Source organism: Bombyx mori, chromosome 15, assembly GCF_030269925.1.
Source record: "Bombyx mori chromosome 15, ASM3026992v2".
Classification (NCBI taxonomy): domain Eukaryota; kingdom Metazoa; phylum Arthropoda; class Insecta; order Lepidoptera; family Bombycidae; genus Bombyx; species Bombyx mori.
This window is the reverse complement of record NC_085121.1, coordinates 10,832,016-10,851,212: the sequence shown is the minus strand read 5'-3', so window position 1 is coordinate 10,851,212 and position 19,197 is coordinate 10,832,016. Positions and strand designations below refer to the sequence as shown.

General features: G+C 35.4%; 2 protein-coding genes across 2 annotated transcripts in view; one reads left to right on the top strand and one right to left on the bottom strand.

The window, feature by feature from the left end:
• Positions 1 to 19,197, bottom strand: part of LOC101743353 (TAR DNA-binding protein 43) — a 490,523-nt gene that overhangs the window by 294,808 nt on the left and 176,518 nt on the right. The gene's annotated exons all lie outside the window — the stretch shown is intronic.
• LOC101745128 (glutamate--cysteine ligase catalytic subunit) lies at positions 2,996 to 18,461 on the top strand. Its single transcript, XM_004924611.5, has 11 exons — positions 2,996 to 3,670; positions 3,851 to 3,962; positions 5,553 to 5,736; positions 5,869 to 6,041; positions 6,122 to 6,321; positions 6,908 to 7,104; positions 8,610 to 8,781; positions 10,968 to 11,165; positions 11,776 to 11,937; positions 13,319 to 13,500; positions 14,562 to 18,461. The coding sequence occupies exons 1-11, from the start codon at positions 3,413 to 3,415 to the stop codon at positions 14,731 to 14,733; spliced, it is 2,010 nt and encodes a 669-aa protein (XP_004924668.1). The 5' UTR covers positions 2,996 to 3,412; the 3' UTR covers positions 14,734 to 18,461.

Here is a 19,197-nt window from a genome sequence, read left to right as displayed (position 1 = left end):
GATGAAAAAATCCAAGAAACTCCTAAAAAAAAAGTAGCTTTGCATATAAATGAATAATGTGTGGTGTCGTGGGATACGGGATAGGAATGAAGTTCCATATAAAAAATAAAAAAAAAGAATTACGAGAAAAAAATCGCGCGCTGAAATATCGCTTTACGGAAAACAAGGCCTTCTTCCACGGACTTTTTCTTACGGTTTTTACTATCACATTTTTTTCAGTTCGGTCGCACAGCAAAATTCCTATTTCCTCCAAGCCTGCCGTAAGGAACTTCGTTCCAAAAACAATGTAGTCAAGGAAGAAATCTCTATAAATTATATTTTAGAGCTCAAATTTAGAATAAAGGCACCTTCGGAAATTCTCTATTCTGCACTCTTAACCATAATATGTTTTTAACTTTTTCAGTAAAAACAAAACTCCCTTCAAGGCAGTGTTAACCGCTTTTTTTTCCTTGTTTTTTCTACCTAAGCTGAGAGCTTTGAGAGGCTATTTCAGCGTAACCTTAAGTAGGTGAGCTCACCGCGGCTCAAACGTTGCTAACACGGACCCTAGCAAGGGCCGTGTTTCGCAGAATCTACCACCGGATTGGAAACGCGACCCACTGAGAAGATCCGACCAGAAACTCAGTGGGCTCTGTCTGAGGGTTAATTTACTCGTCGAACCCTTGGTGGCAAGCGACAGGTTCGACGAGAACGATGACCGGTGCTTGAGGTACCTAAAAGCACCGTTAGTGGATCGGGAGGATCCGAAATGAGGTGTTTGGGGTGATGTCGACTGCTTTCCATTCTGTCCGCAGGATCGGGAATGTAGTTACCGGCGGCCACAATGAGAGGGTTGTCGTGTCGTGCCGCTTTATCGAAGTGGCGCATCGATGCCGACTGTAGATACTTACTGATGTACTCTAAGTCCAGGTCGTCATGGAGGTCGACGTTCCTGACGAACCACGGAGCTTCGACAACTATCCTGCAAAAATGGGATTGAATTACTTGGAGTGATTTTAAGTTAGTGCGGGCCGCGTGAGCGAACACTACCCTTGCATAGGTCATGACGGGGTGTATGCAAGTTTTGTAGAGTGTCACCGTATTTCTAAGGGACAATTTACTTCGCCTGCAAATCATCAGGTAGAGACGTGCTAGTATGAAGGCGGCACGGTCGCGTACCGTGTTTAAGTGGGGGCGGAATGTCATCCCTCTGTCGAGGGTGACGCCTAAGCATTTGACCTTCGGGGCCCACGGTATGGGTTGGTCGTACATCGTGATGGGGCGAATGGCGGAGGCGGAGGTGTTGACGCGCAAATTCGGTAGTATGTTAACCGCGATAGCCTTTACTTCTCTGGGGTTCTGTTACGGGAAATGATTTGACGTTCGGGTGAGAATGCAGGGGAATCGTGTGTCTACGGTAGTCCTGTTCCACATAGCCCGCTTGCCCTTCGATAGAGGGAACTGGTGCAGAGATTTAGCTATGGCCCAAAAGGCTACTGGGTGCTGAGAAGCGCTCTCCTCCCGGGCCTCCGCGTTATTTGTTACGCGAACGATACGTTGATCGGGGCCCCGGGGGCCTTATACGGACGGATACGGACGGATTATACGGAGTCTGCCCGTTTCGTCACAGTGGGAGGGAAGGTGATCATGTGGTGGACACGTTGACTGAAGGATTTATTATTCATGTTAGTGATTATGACTCCGATAGTGATGAAGATCGCACATCGGATACCGAATATACAAATGATTTCGATTATGACACCTATGATGTTGATGAAGATGAAGTTCCTACCGTTAGTACTAGCCATTTTGGAGAAAGTGATTTGATGGACGGTGTGTCATTTATGATACAATGAAATGTTTAACACATTTTTTATTTATTTCATATATAATATGTTCTAGTATGATTAAAACAACATAAGCGCATACTTACCTAAAATCTCTATTTAATTATTGCATTCTAATTTAATCTATCTATTTATATATATACAAGTATATATACAATACATATAGATAGCCCATTTATCGAGGAAGGCTATATAACATCACACTAAGACCAATAAAGACTGTTTCAAAATCGGGGTTTTGTCCCTTTTGAGAGCTTCCGCTGCCTGCGCTGCGGAAACGATTAAAGTTTCGCTAAAATAATATATGACAAAATTGTTCCCCTTTCAAAGCTTAAAAAAAAATCCGGGACAGCTTTTATTCTAGTTAGCCTATATTTACGTTGAGTTAAAATTTTAAGTTAGTAATTAAGCATTTACTCTATATTTAAAGGTTGGCTCACTATAACGTTTTTTATGCTAACCAAATTTGATCTAAAATAAATCATTATATTTGTGAAGGTGTTTTTATAAAGATTATATTAATCCCTATCCAAATAAATACGTCATTCATTACAACAATGAAACACCCAAATCACTTCAAGATAGGCTTTGACAATTATAGATATTTCTGGATTTCTCAAGGACTCCATCATCAGATCTTGATGATTATAGCACCATTCCAGAAGTCTACCCTTTCCAACAAAAAAAAGAAAAGAATATTATCAGAATCAGTTCAAGCATTTTCAAGAAATCGGTGAACATACATAGATAAAAAATTATGGTCGAGAGGATAACTTCCTCTTTTGAAGTCGGTTAAAAAGCGTGATTTTGGTACCTTAAATAGCTCCTTAGCATTATATTATTTAAAATTAATTTCATTTTCTACGTAAATAAAAAGGCGGGTAAAATTTAATGTTATGCCAAAGTAACGCGGACGAAGACGCGGGCAAAAGCTAGTTTAATTATAAAAATATATATTAAGTACATGAGTGAACCGTTTATTTTGACCCTAATGCGCAGACAGACGGCCTCCACTCTTTTGTCGAGAGCTCACAACTCGTGCCGATTACTATACCATCCAACTGTCCACTAATATGTATGTATTTATGTCCTTTTTTAATTAAGATTGATTGACAGTTGATACTAATATGTAAACATGTAAAGCACATTTGACAGTGACAATTTGAGTTGATAAATCCGAGTTTACCTACGTTTACGGTACCGTACTTTTCCTACCTACTAAATTGGAAGGGAACATGTACCTCTAACATGCAATCAGTTGAAATTGTAATGAAATGACAAGGTCATAGTTCCATGAAATCCGTACAAAAACGCGTGTCGTACCATTTTGTTTAATAACATTTTGTTTAAATTAACAACACGCAAACTCGTGAAATTTAAATAAATATTGCCGATTCACCAAATATCGTATATTAGATGTACTCTACTATACAATAACAAACTCGGTTTTAGAGTTTAGAGTATTATATTAATTCGTGGAATATTACCAATTGCGAAATGTGTAAATTGTGAAAAAGACTGTTTTCAAACGAGACTACGACAAACGTATTTTGTTCCCCTTCGTTGATACTTGTTTATAAACTTACATGAACTTTTTTTTTCGACTTAGTGCTGTGTCTATATTTAATCGTGTTCGCAAAAAATTGCACAGTCTTCATATAACTTTAAATCTGTTTCGGGTTCAGTCGGTTAATATGGGTTTGCTAACTGAAGGTAGCCCACTGTCTTGGGAGGAAACTAAAGCTTTGGCAGAGCACGTACGACAACATGGTGTAGAACAATTCATTAATTTGTACAGAAAACTTCAAGATCGCACTGGTGATGTTCTTAAGTGGGGTGATGAGGTTTGTTTTTGTCACAATAATATCACAATCGCAAGACCACTTCCATAAAATCACATTGTAAGGCAAATAAAAAATGTTCAAAAATAATATAAATATTTGTACACAAACATATTTATCGAGTTTATAATTAATTCAACTCATTAATGAAAATTACAAGAAGTTCAATTTGTAAAATTTTAGGTGGAGTATGTGATAGTGAAGTTCGATGATAAGAATGAAAGAGCCACAGTAAGTCTTAGGGCAAATGAGCTATTGCCCAAGTTACAAGAAAAAGAACTTGCAGACCCACAGAGTAAGTTGTTTTTTTATTACACACAAACATTTATGATGCCTTTATTAAACAAAAAAATTTATGAACAACTTTAAATGTTGCAATAAATTTGAGACAAAACTCTGGTCAGTTATTCATTTAATACAAATTGCACAACTTACCAAGGTTGAGCTCTTAATGCAATAAATTTCACTTAAATGTGAACATAATTTAACCAACTTTTACCCTTGTTGTATGCTAATGGTACTATATCAGAGACTTAGGCAATTACCAATTAGGATAAAGTTTGAATTCAATTCGATTATCAGCTTAAGTATTTAGTATTAACTTATTCATTTTATATAAAACCTACATTATTCATATTAGGTCATTTATTTAATTTAATTTCCATTGATGATACAGATACATTTAAATTCGATTTGAAGATCAATTTACAAAGTAGCAGAATTCTAGATACACTGATGTAGGAAATTCATTTTATAATTTTAGAAATCATATTGAAGTAGTAAATAAGATATTTGACAGAAGCCTTAATTGCCTTAACAACCTTATAGAAATAGCTTTGCATTTTTACAGGTTTTGAACAACAACACTCAGACCTTAGGTCTGTTGAGCTATATATATCACCATCTTGGTGAAAAATTTTGTGCCCTTGAGATTGGCTCTTTGTTGGCTTAACCAAACATTTTTCCCTCTACACAGCAATATGTATTGAATTAAATATTCCATGACTGTGTTTTATTGTAATTTAATAGTGGTCACTATGACTTTGCCATTTTCCTTATATAAATAATTGCTGAACTTTGATAGTTTTTGTTATGACTAACCCACTTTTGCCTTATGTTGTAAAATATACATAAGAACAAAATTGTAATATTTTAAATTTATGTGGGCTAGTGAATATTCCATGCTAAATCTGTGATTTGTTGATAAAAAAAAATCTGCATATTTCTAATAGATGGCATAACTGCTGAACAAGTCTATAGTCGTAAAATCTGATCAGGATCATTTGAGCTTTTTCGGAACATATAGGTTTTACTGTATAATTATTGGAAGTAGTTGGCCTCAGGGTATTTAGTTGTTTGTTGTAATGTCACTGGCACAGATTTTTTAGTGCTTAAAGCCAGAACTTTTGTGTCTTCCACAAATTTTGCTTTTATGAAATACATTTGATGTGATGTAAAGTATGTATTTTTTAAAAGTTATATAGTTATATATATTTTGAAACGCCATTATCATTAATCAGGGTATCGGAGTACCTGCCGGGAATCCTGAAAATACCCTACGAACTGGAAATTTAAAAGCACGGAAGTTGTTGCGTTAGGCCTTGAACTAGAGGAGTCTGTCAGGTTACCCTTTGGAGGGTAAAATCACATCTGGTTCTGATTCTATAAAAGAAAATACAAGATATTTTAACGCAGGTGTTAATTGAGATATGCTTGTTTTCAAAGCCATTGCGAGAATTTAGTTCACTCGACCTATGGATGTCTTTGTAATGGAATTATGCATTTTTTTATAAAATAATAATGCCCTTCTTGAGAACAAATAGATAGGAGACTAGCGATATATTTTAGCTAAATGGTAAAAATGAATGGTTAATAATTATTACAGATGTAAAATCCCTATGGCGGCCGGAGTATGGAGGCTACATGGTAGAGGGTACCCCAGGAAAGCCATATGGAGGACTTTTAGCACATTTCAACATTGTGGAAGCCAATATGCAGTATCGCCGAGCCGAAGCCAGCGCTCTGTTGCAGGATGGTGAAGTTATAATGAGTATAACTAACTTTCCTAGGTGAATAATTTGTGTAAAATAATCTAATAGGTCTATTTAGGTAGATAGGTCATCGTTTTTGTCATTTCTGTAATTTCAGGTACTTAGAATTAGGTTTAGTCTTATTTTACTGATTTATAAAATCCTTTTTAGATTGGGTTGTACAAACTTCACAAGTCCACCTTATAAACCAACTCCTAATGAAGGCGTTACCAGATCTCATTATTTCCCAGACGAGGGAATATATCAAGGACATCCAAGATTTAAGACTCTGACTTCAAATATAAGACTGAGAAGAGGCGAAAAGGTTGCTATAAATATACCAGGTGCTATTTTGTACTATTTAATCCCTATACACTACATTAAAATAGATATATGAGAAATTAGTAATGTTTTAATATTTCAGTGTTTCGTGATGTAAATACAAAGATACCAGTGGATAACTCTCATACACTTGAGCCGGATGCAGCAAAGCCAGATTGCGTGTATATGGACGCAATGGGTTTCGGTATGGGCTGTTGCTGTTTGCAACTCACCTTTCAAGCATGTTGCATTACCGAGGCACGCACTCTGTACGATCAGCTAGCCCCTTTATGTCCAATAATGGTATGCCTTTATCAATTTTTATAGTATTTTTCTTAGATATCTACACTAATAATAAAAACTCTTTTAGAAAATACCTTGTTAAAAAAACACAAGAAAGATTATAATGTTCAATTGTAAATACGTGTTACGACAAATGTCAACAACTGCGGTGCCTCCGGTTTTTTTATTGCCCTTATATAGACAGACGAGCATACGGCTTTTTTTATAATCAAAAAAGATTTATTACATATAGCTGTGTATAGTTTATTTGTCTTTATTATTATTTTATGACTATTAGTAAATATCAGTAAAGAGAGTGTGGTTTTACTGTCATTGATGTTACCGCACATGTTCTGGTGTTAAGTGGTTTTTTGGAACCCATAGATATCACAACGTGCATGCCGCCATTCACAATCGCAATAACATTATTTAACGCCTATTCCACTAACTTGTATACGACAGCGAAATGTTACGTGCATTTTGCGTTTGAAACATTTTGAACTTTCACTAAGTCATGGTAGTAAAATAAAATGTCACATTAGTGAACGTTTAACTTAATATCTTCAACATAAAATATATTAAATGTCTTTTTAAATTTTTCATTTAGTTGGCGTTATCGGCAGCGTCGCCCATATACCGTGGCTACCTCACCGACGTGGATTGTCGTTGGAACGTAATTTCTGCATCTGTGGACTGCCGCACGCGCGAGGAGAGAGGCCTCGAGCCGCTCAAGAACAATAAGTTTCGAATCCAAAAGTCGCGCTATGATTCAATCGATTCCTATCTCTCACCACAAAATGAAAAGTGAGTTTTTTTTTAAATAATTTTAAATTTAGATTTTGTTTTACATTTTATTATTGTTCTTCCTTCACAGTGGAAGTCGTCAAAATGTGGGAGCTTTTTATTTACACAAAGTTTCACAGAAACCCAACATCTTTTTAGTTGGACCACTAAAAAAAAAAAGAACGGTGATCACACTTACACGAACGAACCCCGAACCACCACGAACGCTTCGAATTTTTAAATATTCGTGAAATTAGTTAATCTAGCGAAAATTTGAAATTGCTATTGGTCGACGTTGATCAACGTCACTCATCCGCGAGTCATCGTACTCATTGACGGGTAGAATAGACTCTTAAAATACAAATGAGACTTCAATCTCATGCCTCAACGCGACATGTCTGGGCTCGATTGGTTCGTACATTGTTCGTACAATTTAATAATAATAAAATATAAATAATAATAAAAAAATGACGGAGGATTAAGCAGTTTAGAGATATTTAGTTGATTATAATTGAAGTGAAACTTCCTTATCGGCGTTGGAAAAAAATTTACCGTCACATTTTTCGGTTACGCGTCACTTTTTTCCGTTACGCGCCATCTGTTTTGTATTCATGTCTATGATAATAAAATCCTTTTGTTTAAACTTTATCTAATTTAACTTTTTTGTATTCATGTCTATGATAATAAAATCCTTTTGTTTAAACTTTATCTAATTTAACTTTATTTAACCAATTTCTAGAAAGTTGCATGTAGATCATTTTTCGAAAAATAAGGCCATAAACAAGTTTCACTTCTTATAGTCGGATTTTTTATTAGACGAAGTAAACTGACGTTTACTGTGTTGTCAGGTTTTGATGAAATAAAAATAGTGTTGTGACAAAGTGAACGATTGAAAAAACTCCTGAATTAATGAAATTGCCTCGATTGTCTAGTGAATAGTTGGTGTGCTGAATTGCCGATATCGGGTACGGGGTTCGTATTTTAGGCGTGCTTTGTACATACCAACGAGTTTTCGACGAAATATTATGTTTCTATAGTATCTACCTGTACTGAATACCGAGTGTTTTAAACATTAAGAAAAACATTGCGAGGAAGCTTGTAAGACTGTCCTATTTCCAATACATCATATAGTTGAAATTATAGATGTATAAAATATAACAATTATAGGTATGTAATGAAAATAAAAAAACTGATTGTAGTTACATACTACTAGTAACATATATTGGAGCACTTTAATACAATTTTATTGTAAAATATAAATAATATTCTTTTATAGTTTGAAATTAATGATTAATTCTTCACACTCATTGTTCATTTGTGATTGAACGAGAACTGAACGCATCACTATTACTTTAAATATAGCAACATTATTTCACAAAGTGACATTAGCTACTGTCAGCTAGCTTCGTCTAATTAAAAATCCGACTATACGTGTGTACACTAGTACACGCACACATTTTTTTTTTTTAGTGCCGCATTGCGGACGGTTGGCAATCGCTCTTAAAACCTTAATGTTTAATAACCAGATACAACGACATTCCAATCGTGCACGACCAGAACATCTACAAACGACTCCGCGAGGGCGGAATCGACCACCCCCTCGCCCTGCACGTGGCACATCTCTTCATACGAGACACCGTCTCTCTCTTCTCTGAAAAAGTTCACCAGGATGACGAAAACGATACTGATCATTTTGAGGTTAGTTTTTTTTATGGTCGAATTGTAGATAAGCGCTGCGTTGTCAGAGACAGTTACGTCAAATCGGAAGGCCATGGAGCTATCCATGATGACTCCCAAAACCTGGTTAGCAGTTCAGTGTATCATCTGTCCAAAGAGTATGAACGGTGCGTTTTCTGCGTCTCAAACGATAGGAGATACTTATGGAGCTTTGAAAAAGCATTACATAAGTTAATTATTTTATAAACGTTATTTTTAAATACTTGTCAAATGGTTTCCATATTTTGTCTTGCCATAGATAGATACTCGAACTGCTGTAGGAAGTTGAGAGCGGTGAACTGGTTTTTAGGACGGATTTGTTAATAAAACCTCGGAGCACTTTTATACGCATTTTATATGTATATACGATCATTCAGGGGGAAGAGAAGGAGGGGTACAATTGTTTTACCGACTTAAAAATAATTAAGTTTTAATACATAACATATTGGATAGAAAAGCCAACAATGGCCCACCTAGTATAGAATGCTTACCACAACAAGTATATGTAGCAACACCGGTTAGAAATTCAACTTTCATTTTATTGTCCTGACAAGAAAAAAATTATCGATCGGACCGTCGAAGTAAATGTTTTCTTAAATATTAAGTAATTATTTAATCAATTTTAATGCGCATCAGAAATACATAGAAAGGAGGCACTGGACTGTGCAGACACATAATGCACTCAGCAACACTTTTTTTTTAGATGGCTTAATTTTACTGAATTGTCGCATTTTTTGTATCAATGAAAATCGACCTTGCTGCGAAGGTCGTATTGTATAGTGATAATGTTTCAATAAAGAAATCCAATTTTTATACTGCAAGGTCAAACCGCTTATTTATCTTAGTGCAGTACTGAAATACATTTAAATTTGTGTTTTTTTTGTTGTTCTTTGCAAGTCGTAGACATGATTATATACATTACTTTATATTTTTTACTTTGAAAAAGAAAAGTAAAAATCAAGAAATATTTTTATCGAAAAATAGAACGTGGTTAGCACTATATTCAAACATCAACAAATAATAACTATATAATAAGTATACAATAACAACTATTTATACTAACTAATGAATAATAACAACACCTTAGAAGTCTATCACCAAGAAAATTATAAAGTAAGATATTAAACGCGAGTCTAAACCCTAAGAGGGGTTTTAATTATTATGAAATGCTAAAAAATACTAAAAACCCTATCTAAAACCGATTACCTATGTACATTATATTAAAGAATTTCAAAACATGATTAATTTATTACCAACCATAATTTCATGAAAAGCCATTGTTGAGTAACTACGAGTATTGTTTGTGCGAGGCGTTGAGAATGAATTTCTTGATATAAGCGTTAATAATGTTACGAATTTCATTTATCAGTTATTAATTTTTTTTTCTAATGAAATACGTACTCAAGAAATGTTCACGATTGACTTCCACGGTGAAGGAATAACATCGTGTAATAAAAATCAAACCCGCAAAATTATAATTTGCGTAATCACTGGTGGTAGGACCTCTTGGGAGTCCGCACGGGTAGGTACCACCACCCCGCCTATTTCCGCCGTGAAGCAGTAATGCGTTTCGGTTCGAAGGGTGGGGTAGCCGTTGTAACTATACTGAGACCTTAGAACTTATATCTCATGGTGGGTGGCGCATTTACGTTGTAGATGTCTATGGGCTCCAGTAACCACTTAACACCAGGTGGGCTGTGAGCTCGTCCACCCATCTAAGCAATAAAAAAAAAAAATAAAAAAAAAAATAATTTTTTAAAGACTGGTTTATGCACATACAAATAGAAAAATGACGGTGTGATTTTCTATTGTGTCTATAAGGCATCAAAATGAATACTTCCATACGATGTATTCATTATTAATTAAAATAATAAGAAATAAATAACGGGGAGCAAATCACGCATGGTCATCTGGCCCCAAATTAGAAATCCCCGTGTTATGAGTACCAGAGACTGACATACATACTTAGTTACGTTTAAATATATATGTTTTTAAATAATAAACACTCAGACAAAGAGCAAACAAACATTTTCATGAAACGAATGTATGCCCGATGCGGGAATCGAACCCACGACCCACGGCGCAATAGTCAGGGCCGCTAACTATTGCACCACCGACCGAGTCAGTTAAAATATCTAAATTTATATAAGTGTAAACTTCGATTTTAGAATATACAGTCGACGAATTGGCAGACCATGAGGTTCAAGCCGCCGCCTCCGAACTCTTCGATCGGTTGGCGCGTAGAGTTCCGCCCCTGTGAAGCTCAACTCACGGACTTCGAGAACGCGGCCTACGTCTGCTTTGTTGTCCTGCTCACACGGGTCATACTCTCCTATCAACTCAATTTCGTCATGCCCATCAGCAAGGTAATGTTGCCGCAACAAGTACCATGAATTCAGCGTAATAGGAGGGAATACAATTTAATAATAATCGACTACCAACGCAGCTCTTCCATAGTGTTACGTGCTGGGACTTCGGATAAATAAAACTATTAAACACTTAGAACACTTTACAAATCATAATTCACTTCTTCCGCTTCGCTTCAGGTGATCGGCTTCGATATGTTTCCTTTATTTAATAATAGATGGCGTTACGTTTGTCGATCGTTCTCGATATTACTAGTTCTTTTGATATTCGTTTCTGCTATTTGACGATAGATGGTATTACTCTTCTATACTAATATATAAATCTACAGTGGTTTTTACGAATGTTCCGTTATAACTACTGAACCATGCATCCGATTGACTTGAAACTTTGTATCCATGTAGAAAATACATTTCCTTAATGGATAGGCTAATATTTATATGAGTGTTGGACTCCCTACACCAGTTGCGGGGGCGTTAATGATGAGTATCTTTGTGGGGGTGAGAAATAATAATGTGCATTTTAAACGCCCAGCGAAGCGGACGGGTACAGCTAGTAATAAAAGTAATTGGATTTGTAGTATTAGATTTTTTATATGTTGTCTCTAAAAAGGTGGACGAGAACATGCAGCGTGCCCAGCGTCGAGGCGCGTGTCTGAATGAGAAGTTCTGGTGGAGGCGTGACGTGGGCGCGCCACGCGACGTCGCGCCGCCGCACAGCGACGCCACCGACGAGTACCACGAGATGTCCATCAACGACATCGTCAACGGAAAGGTAAACATTTGTTTAATGCGGGAGCTACACGCTCTTAGTTCATTCGTATGGGTTTGAAGGCGGTTATACGGTACTGTGTCCGTAGTCTCACAAACTAACGTCCTGAATGTCACGCGTAGTATCTTTTTTTCGTTGATTTTCTTTATTAAATGTATATATTATACTGGTTAACACGAATCTCGTAAGTATTGCGCCTTGGTTCCGGAACAACGGAATCAACCTGTATTGCAAATAAATAGAATTCCAAATGCACATTTAAATCCAACTAAAGCCGATGACTACGCCGATGCCAGCTATACTGATTTAACTGAAACACAACTTGATAAACTTGAGCGGCTACAAAATTTCTGCATAAGATTCATATTTGGTTTACGGAAATATGATCATGTATCTGAATTTCGCACTAAACTCAAGTGGTTACCAATTCGCCTTCGCCGCAATACTCATGTCCTTTCAGTACTATACTGTACTCTCTTTAACTCCCATGCCCCCATATATCTCAAAGAACGTTTCGAGTTCCTACGTGATACGCATAATTTTTCCCTGAGATCATCAGATAGCCTGAGACTGAAAATGCCGGCGCATTCATCATCATTCTTTGATCATTCATTCACCGTCCAGGCGGTTCGATTGTGGAATGCTCTGCCGGATGCAGTGAGAAGTGCTCAAACTTTAAACTGTTTTAAAAGAATGGTGAAGGAACACTACTTATCTTCTTAGTGCTGTTTGTTTGCATCATCATTTATTATTTCCATACTGTTGATATATTATGTGTATGTAAGTATATTAGTATGTATTGTATGTAAGTATGTATATTGGTATATAATAATAAGTATATATTTCATATTTCATATTATATGTAAACGGTATATATTTTGTTTATTGTATGTATATATTTTCTATAATGTATTATCTATAGTACACCGCAACATACCTGCTATATTTTTTTATATTTTCCAGATTTTCTATAAATTATACGGTTGTCTGGAAGAGATCGCTTTTAGCGATAAGACCGCCTATTGTACAAATTTATCTGTTTTTTGATTGTTTTTTTGAATGTATATTGTGTTTTGGTGTGCAATAAAGTGTATTCTCTCTCTCTCTCTCTAAAGCCATAGCCAAGACTTCTTATCCTAAACAAAGTCAGAGCGAACGGAAATTAAATTAAACTATTAGGTCGATCGACCTCTTTTTTTTGTAGCGGGAACTTATTTCTTCGAATCATCACCTCACAAATTAAAGACTTTTTGGAAGACACTACCGTCCCATATCCGCTAAAACAACTTTGAAACAAAAAACCTTTTCAAATATCTCCAGACTTGTGTAAATTTCATTATCGCACAAGTTCATCGGGTTTTACTTTACTGTACATACTTTAAAGGAGGGCGTGTTCCCCGGACTGATCCCGCTGATCGAGTCGTACCTGTCCGGGATGGACGTGGACGCGGACACGCACTGCTCCGTGCAGCAGTACCTCAAGCTCATCCAGCGCCGCGCCGCCGGGGACATCGTCACCACGGCCTCCTGGCTGCGAGCCTTTGTCACTAACCACCCGCATTACAAGTAATTCAATTCTCTTTTTTTTATTCCTACCTATGCTGATAGCCTCATTTCAGCTTCACCCTAACGTGTAGGTGAGCTCACGGGGCTCAAAACGGAGTGTTGCTAACACTGGCCCTAGCAAGAGCAGTGCTTCGCAGAATCTACCACCGGATCGGAAATGCGACCCGCTGAGAAGATCCGGCGAAAAACTCTGTGGGCTGTGTCTATGGGTTAATTCGGTCGGGGACGGTGACCGGGTAAATTCTCATTACATATTATTATTTTTTCTTACAAAATTTCAATATTGCAAACTATTCATTCATATCGCACATACATTGCGTTAAAGTGACTTATTCAAATTATGTAATTTTTCAGGAGAAATGTTGGAAAATTCAACATCTTCTTATATAGTTCTGCTAGGCTATAGAAATAAAATGATACCTAATATTTAAACTGCCACTTTAAACTCCATCAGTAAAAGCAAACATCTCTCTCGTCTCACTAATTACTATTAAAATATGTATTTTCTCATACTCAGTTCAGTGTTAACAAAAATTGCATAAGTGACTTTATAGCACCGTACATGCGATATACTCATTCAATATTTCAATTTACTGGTGGTAGGACCACTTGTGAGTCCGCACGGGTAGGTACTAAGCAATAAAACAAAAGTTGCGGATATTCACGAACGAACGTTTCTAAATCATGGTTGGTACTAATGTATTGTATTATAGATAGATATCCATCCGACCATTTTCAAGTTTTAAATAAACTACAAAATCATAGTCTAAGGGACGCCGAGGCAACAAAGATTTCACACGAATCCAATAAAAGCGAAAGCAAAGTAGGCATTCATCAAGATAATTGTTTCATTAAGCCATATTATGTTGATTCGATTCATATTCTTCTAGAATTTCCTTCTTTTCTTTCTATCCTAGCAAACACTCAATTATAGTGTTTTACTTTCATAAACTTGCATAAACATGCAACAGGCAATCAAGCAAAAATATTTTCATTTTGAAATGGTCATCCAAATTGAATTCGTAAATGTGCCTTTGTTAGATCTTATCGACAACTTTCAGGAAAGACTCCGTTGTGACCGAGAAGATTAACTATGATTTGCTCAAGACGGCGCACGGAATACAGGACGGCAGTATCCCCGCGCCGACGCTGCTGGGCGGCGGCAACGTTTCGAAAACAAACGAAGACATTCCTAAAGCATTCACAAAGATGATGAGCAGGGATTGCTCTTAACCCACTGGATAGCGTTACACCGCGTGTAGTGCCTTGTGTGCTGCAATTGCACTCGACTTAGACCTACTTAGATACTTTTAGTGGTACTTACGGTTGCCTTATACATGTTTACTTCTACGAATATCTAAAATTCCGTACACGATAATTATTGTTGGACACGCGTAATATTTGTAGTTCAATTACATACTATAGTAGAATTATTTTGTCCGTGCAGTTTGGGTCATAAAAAATCGGAGCGGTGAAGCGAGTATTTCGATCTCTCTTCCACTCACGAGCCTTATGGACGGGCATAGTGATGCGCATTATTGTTGTCGATAAGCGTTATCGATACTGTATTTAGTTTTGTCATTTTGTGGGTTAGTGATAAAAATGAAAGAAAAAATCACTAATCGAACACTTACACCACAGCAAGTTAGCAAGAACGATTTCACTTTGTAACTTTTCGGTATCTATTCTTATTTCAGTGAAAAAGTTTAACACAATATTATTTTGAATAAATTCTGCCGTTTTGATACAAAACAAAGGAGTAGATATTGTGTCACTAAAGAAATTCAGAGAACGAATGCCTAAAAACACATTTCTCTTCGACATAATATACTATAATTTGCAGGTAGGTACAACAAATGACTCATAACATAACAGTGTCTCACCACCCCTCGTATACTGCCCCGCCGCCGTGTACCTGCCTTCGATGACTCATTTGTTTTTATCGATAATGGTGATGCGCCCGCGCAACATGCTCACCGCCCTAGCCGGGCTATGTTTTATGACCCAAACTGCACGGACAAAATATTTATACTATAATGCGGCTTAATGTCGCGTTTATTATTTTCATTTTATAATTTCAAAGTTTATGTTTGTTTTTAATTCGTTATCGGCATCAGCTATAAGCCGATGTGGCAGTTAAAATATTTATAATTATGAAATCAAATGAATAAACTCGATATTAAATCTTAAATATAGTATTAATTATGTGTACGATTCGCGTAATGTTATTATTATGTATACTTGTAGTAAATACAATAGAAAGATTCTATTAAAAATTCAACATTCCCTGTAGTGAAGGCTGTTGGTAATGTAATGTTTCGAATGTTCTAAATCTTGTTGATTTGAAAAGGAAATATGAGAAGAAACAGATGTAGTTTAGTTTATGATTTATGGTTACCATAGTTTTACCGTCATCGTGCATTATAATGTTTAATTCAATAGTAATTTTATATATATTTCAGTTTTGTTACATGAACATAAAGGTCTGTTTCATACAAGCAGAGTATCTTGATTACGAAAAGCATCCGAGGTGTTTGTTAAAACACCCTTGTGCCATCAGTTCTATCCCGAAAAATTGATAATTTTGTTTCTTACAGTTCTAGAACTTTCTTTAAATATCTCGTGCCGTATCGCTTTATAATAGTGCTTATCTAAATAGAAAAGACACGCCTTTCTCAATAACTTTAATATTTGTTTTGGTGAGCAGATGAGCTAGTCTCAATTGTAGTTCTTCCAATCATTATACTCGACTGCTTTGCCTCAGATGTAGGCCGACCACCAGTGAGTGCTCCTCGAAAATTGTTGTCCAGGCCTCTTGTATCCGTCTATAACAGTGTTTCCCAACCTTGTTTGTGCTATGCCCCACTGTAATATTTCTATAATGTTTATGCCCCCTATACATAATGTTTAACATTACAAAATTGATTTGTTCACTTAAGAAACATAAAGGTTAACATAAAAAGGAAACCATAGGTTTTAGAAATAAATCACTATGATATTGTTATCAGAATACAGTAGTAATATTTCAAAACATATAATAAAAAACTGAAATTCAAATTTAAAATGATTTTAATACAGATTTTCTATATTAATTTAGTGCGATTGGCCCCCTTAATTATCAAATTGCCCCCTTGTGGAGCGTGGGCCCCACGTTGGGAAACATTGGTCTTATAACGTATATACACAAATTTACTGCGGCGCAGTATTTGTATTAATACATTTGAATATAGCCTGGCATAGAAACCCCTTTTGCGATAAAGGCGCTCATTAAGAAAGAAATTTGCATAAATTGTATCTGGAATGGACTTTTCATCTACGACAGTATAATACTTAACGGCAACGCATTAGTTCAGTTGACAAAAGTTGACAAAAGTTGCCGCGATAACCGTTTCTATAGGACTCTTTATTTATGAATTAGAGCGTGGCACAAGGACCCCTTTACCGCAATTTTTTAACAAATTCAACATTTTTAAAAGGTTAGATACTGTGAGAAGTCAAGAGTAAACTACAAATAAAATTCAAAAAAGTTAATAAATTTGCAATGTGATTGATGGTTGTGTCTGTTATCAACGTTGTTCGATTTTCTTAAAATAAATTTTAAATGAGCATACATTTATAAACTGGAATAAACTGGTGCTCTGATACCGAAATTGAATGTGTTTAACACATTTAAACCAGTCTAAAAAATATGGGTGCGTGTAACACCTGCACCCATTCACGCACGCACGCTACACACGTACTCAATCTCGCACACAACCACACACACCCACCACCCACCCACACGCAAATCGTAAATACACTTGACATTTTTCAGTATTTCCGAAGTAGTACTATTAAACGAATATTTTTTTCTGAAAGCTGCATCGACATTATTTGTTGCAAAATTACTCTATTAAATATTTTAAGAATCTGATAAGAGTGAGAATATCGTGCTATCTCCTTTACACAAGGGCAGCGTAATGGCATTGAAGTCATGAATTGCGATATGCATCTGGAACTATTCTAACCTACTGACGCCAGTTGGAAAGGTTTTTAAGTTATTCATTCATATCTGAAATTGAGCATAGTTAATAATGACAAATATCAAGACAACATTGTGTCCTTTTCGCACACAAGTTTCATTATTTGGAATTATCTGTGTATTCTACTTAAGTACTACTAGAAAGTTGGCTTTAAAAATGAAACTATTAACTAATTTATGTACTTAAGTTAAATGGCATTTACACATAAAATTTAATCGAAATTAATTTAAAAAAGGCGGCTGGGTAAAAACGAATGGTCTCTGTTAAACAGTGGTTGTTAAAGTGTACTAAATGCTTCTAAAACAATATTTAAAAACGGCTGGTCCGTTACATTATTAATTTTAATTATATACTACAGTATGTAATTTAATATAAAACAATATGTAACTTTGAAAACAGTGTGCTTAAAAATATTGTTTTAGTGTTTTATAAAATGTTAGTGTCATCCAAAATTATTCATTGACTAGCATCGCATTCCATCACAATATCTGCGATATATCTCGCTCTATTAACGTAATGTTTACCGGGATATTAAACAGATTTCTAGTTGTCTTGATAGTTTTACCTGTTCCACTAGAATGAGTGGTTAGCTTGTCTCAACTTGTCTGACTATGTTATTTCTTTGCAGACTGTAATGTCACAATCCTGGTATTAAATATATCTTAAATAAAATTACTTATTTTATGATTTAATCGCCTTTAAAATTCTCGAAAAGTTATTATTTCGTTTCGTCACTATTTATAAATTATAATAATAATATAATTATTATCATCACTTGAGCACAAATTTTCATTATTTTGAAATGTTTCATTAAATTTTGGATGTTGGTATGCAATAATTTACATGAATTAGACTACTTATTATGTTATGGTTGTTGCGTATTTTATATTATTTTCTTCACTGTTAGTGATTATTTCTTAAATAAAAATATGAATCCTATTTTGTTTATCATTGTACCAAAGTAATCGTTTTAAAAATATTTTCTAATGTTCAGAACTACAAACACTCGACAGAATTCATTATGGCGCTCATCGTTTGATGTTTGAGAGGCGCACGGGGTAACAATTAATGTATTCCGTGCACGAAATCGTCAAACTAAAATTTTTTTTTATGATTTTATCTAAAGAATAAGAATTTATTTACTGCGTCAATTGCTAAAATGTGAGAGATAGAACAAAATAGTTTCATTGTTATGAGGAAGAATTAACGCTATTTTATGCATGGATGGATGGATATATGTAATTTGAATTCTTGTCATTAGCATATTAGTCATTCATAATCAGTCATCATTAGCATAAGTATGATTGGCATTTATCATTGCTAATAATTATTTAATTTCATATTTAATTTCAATTTAATTCAGGTAAGCGCAATTTTCCCGTTTCTGTATTTGAAGAAAAGGGACTGACGAATTATCACTTAATCATCCGGTTCTTTTAACATCAGATCCATTTTTGTTTTGTATGCTTTTTATCGGACACTATGCATGTTTCTTTCTGTCTACAAACATTTTTACTATGTTTAACAGTATTTTTTATTATTATTAAGATATTTAAAAAACGGTCTTAAGTGTGTTTGAACAGAACCGAATCAGTAATCAGTTATTACGGCCAAACTTCAGAAACCGATATGAATTATACATTTCCGTAGGATAAATTTTCATAATAATTATAAT

What these genes read in the sequence shown, in the direction of transcription:
- LOC101745128 (XM_004924611.5), top strand. Translation starts at nt 3,413, where the DNA reads ATGAACTTTTTTTTTCGACTTAGTGCTGTGTCTATATTTAATCGTGTT. An exon ending in AGTATAACTAACTTTCCTAG is followed by an intron (nt 5,737 to 5,868) that starts GTGAATAATTTG and finishes AATCCTTTTTAG; the next exon opens with ATTGGGTTGTACAAACTTCA. An exon ending in CTCTCACCACAAAATGAAAA is followed by an intron (nt 7,105 to 8,609) that starts GTGAGTTTTTTT and finishes TTTAATAACCAG; the next exon opens with ATACAACGACATTCCAATCG.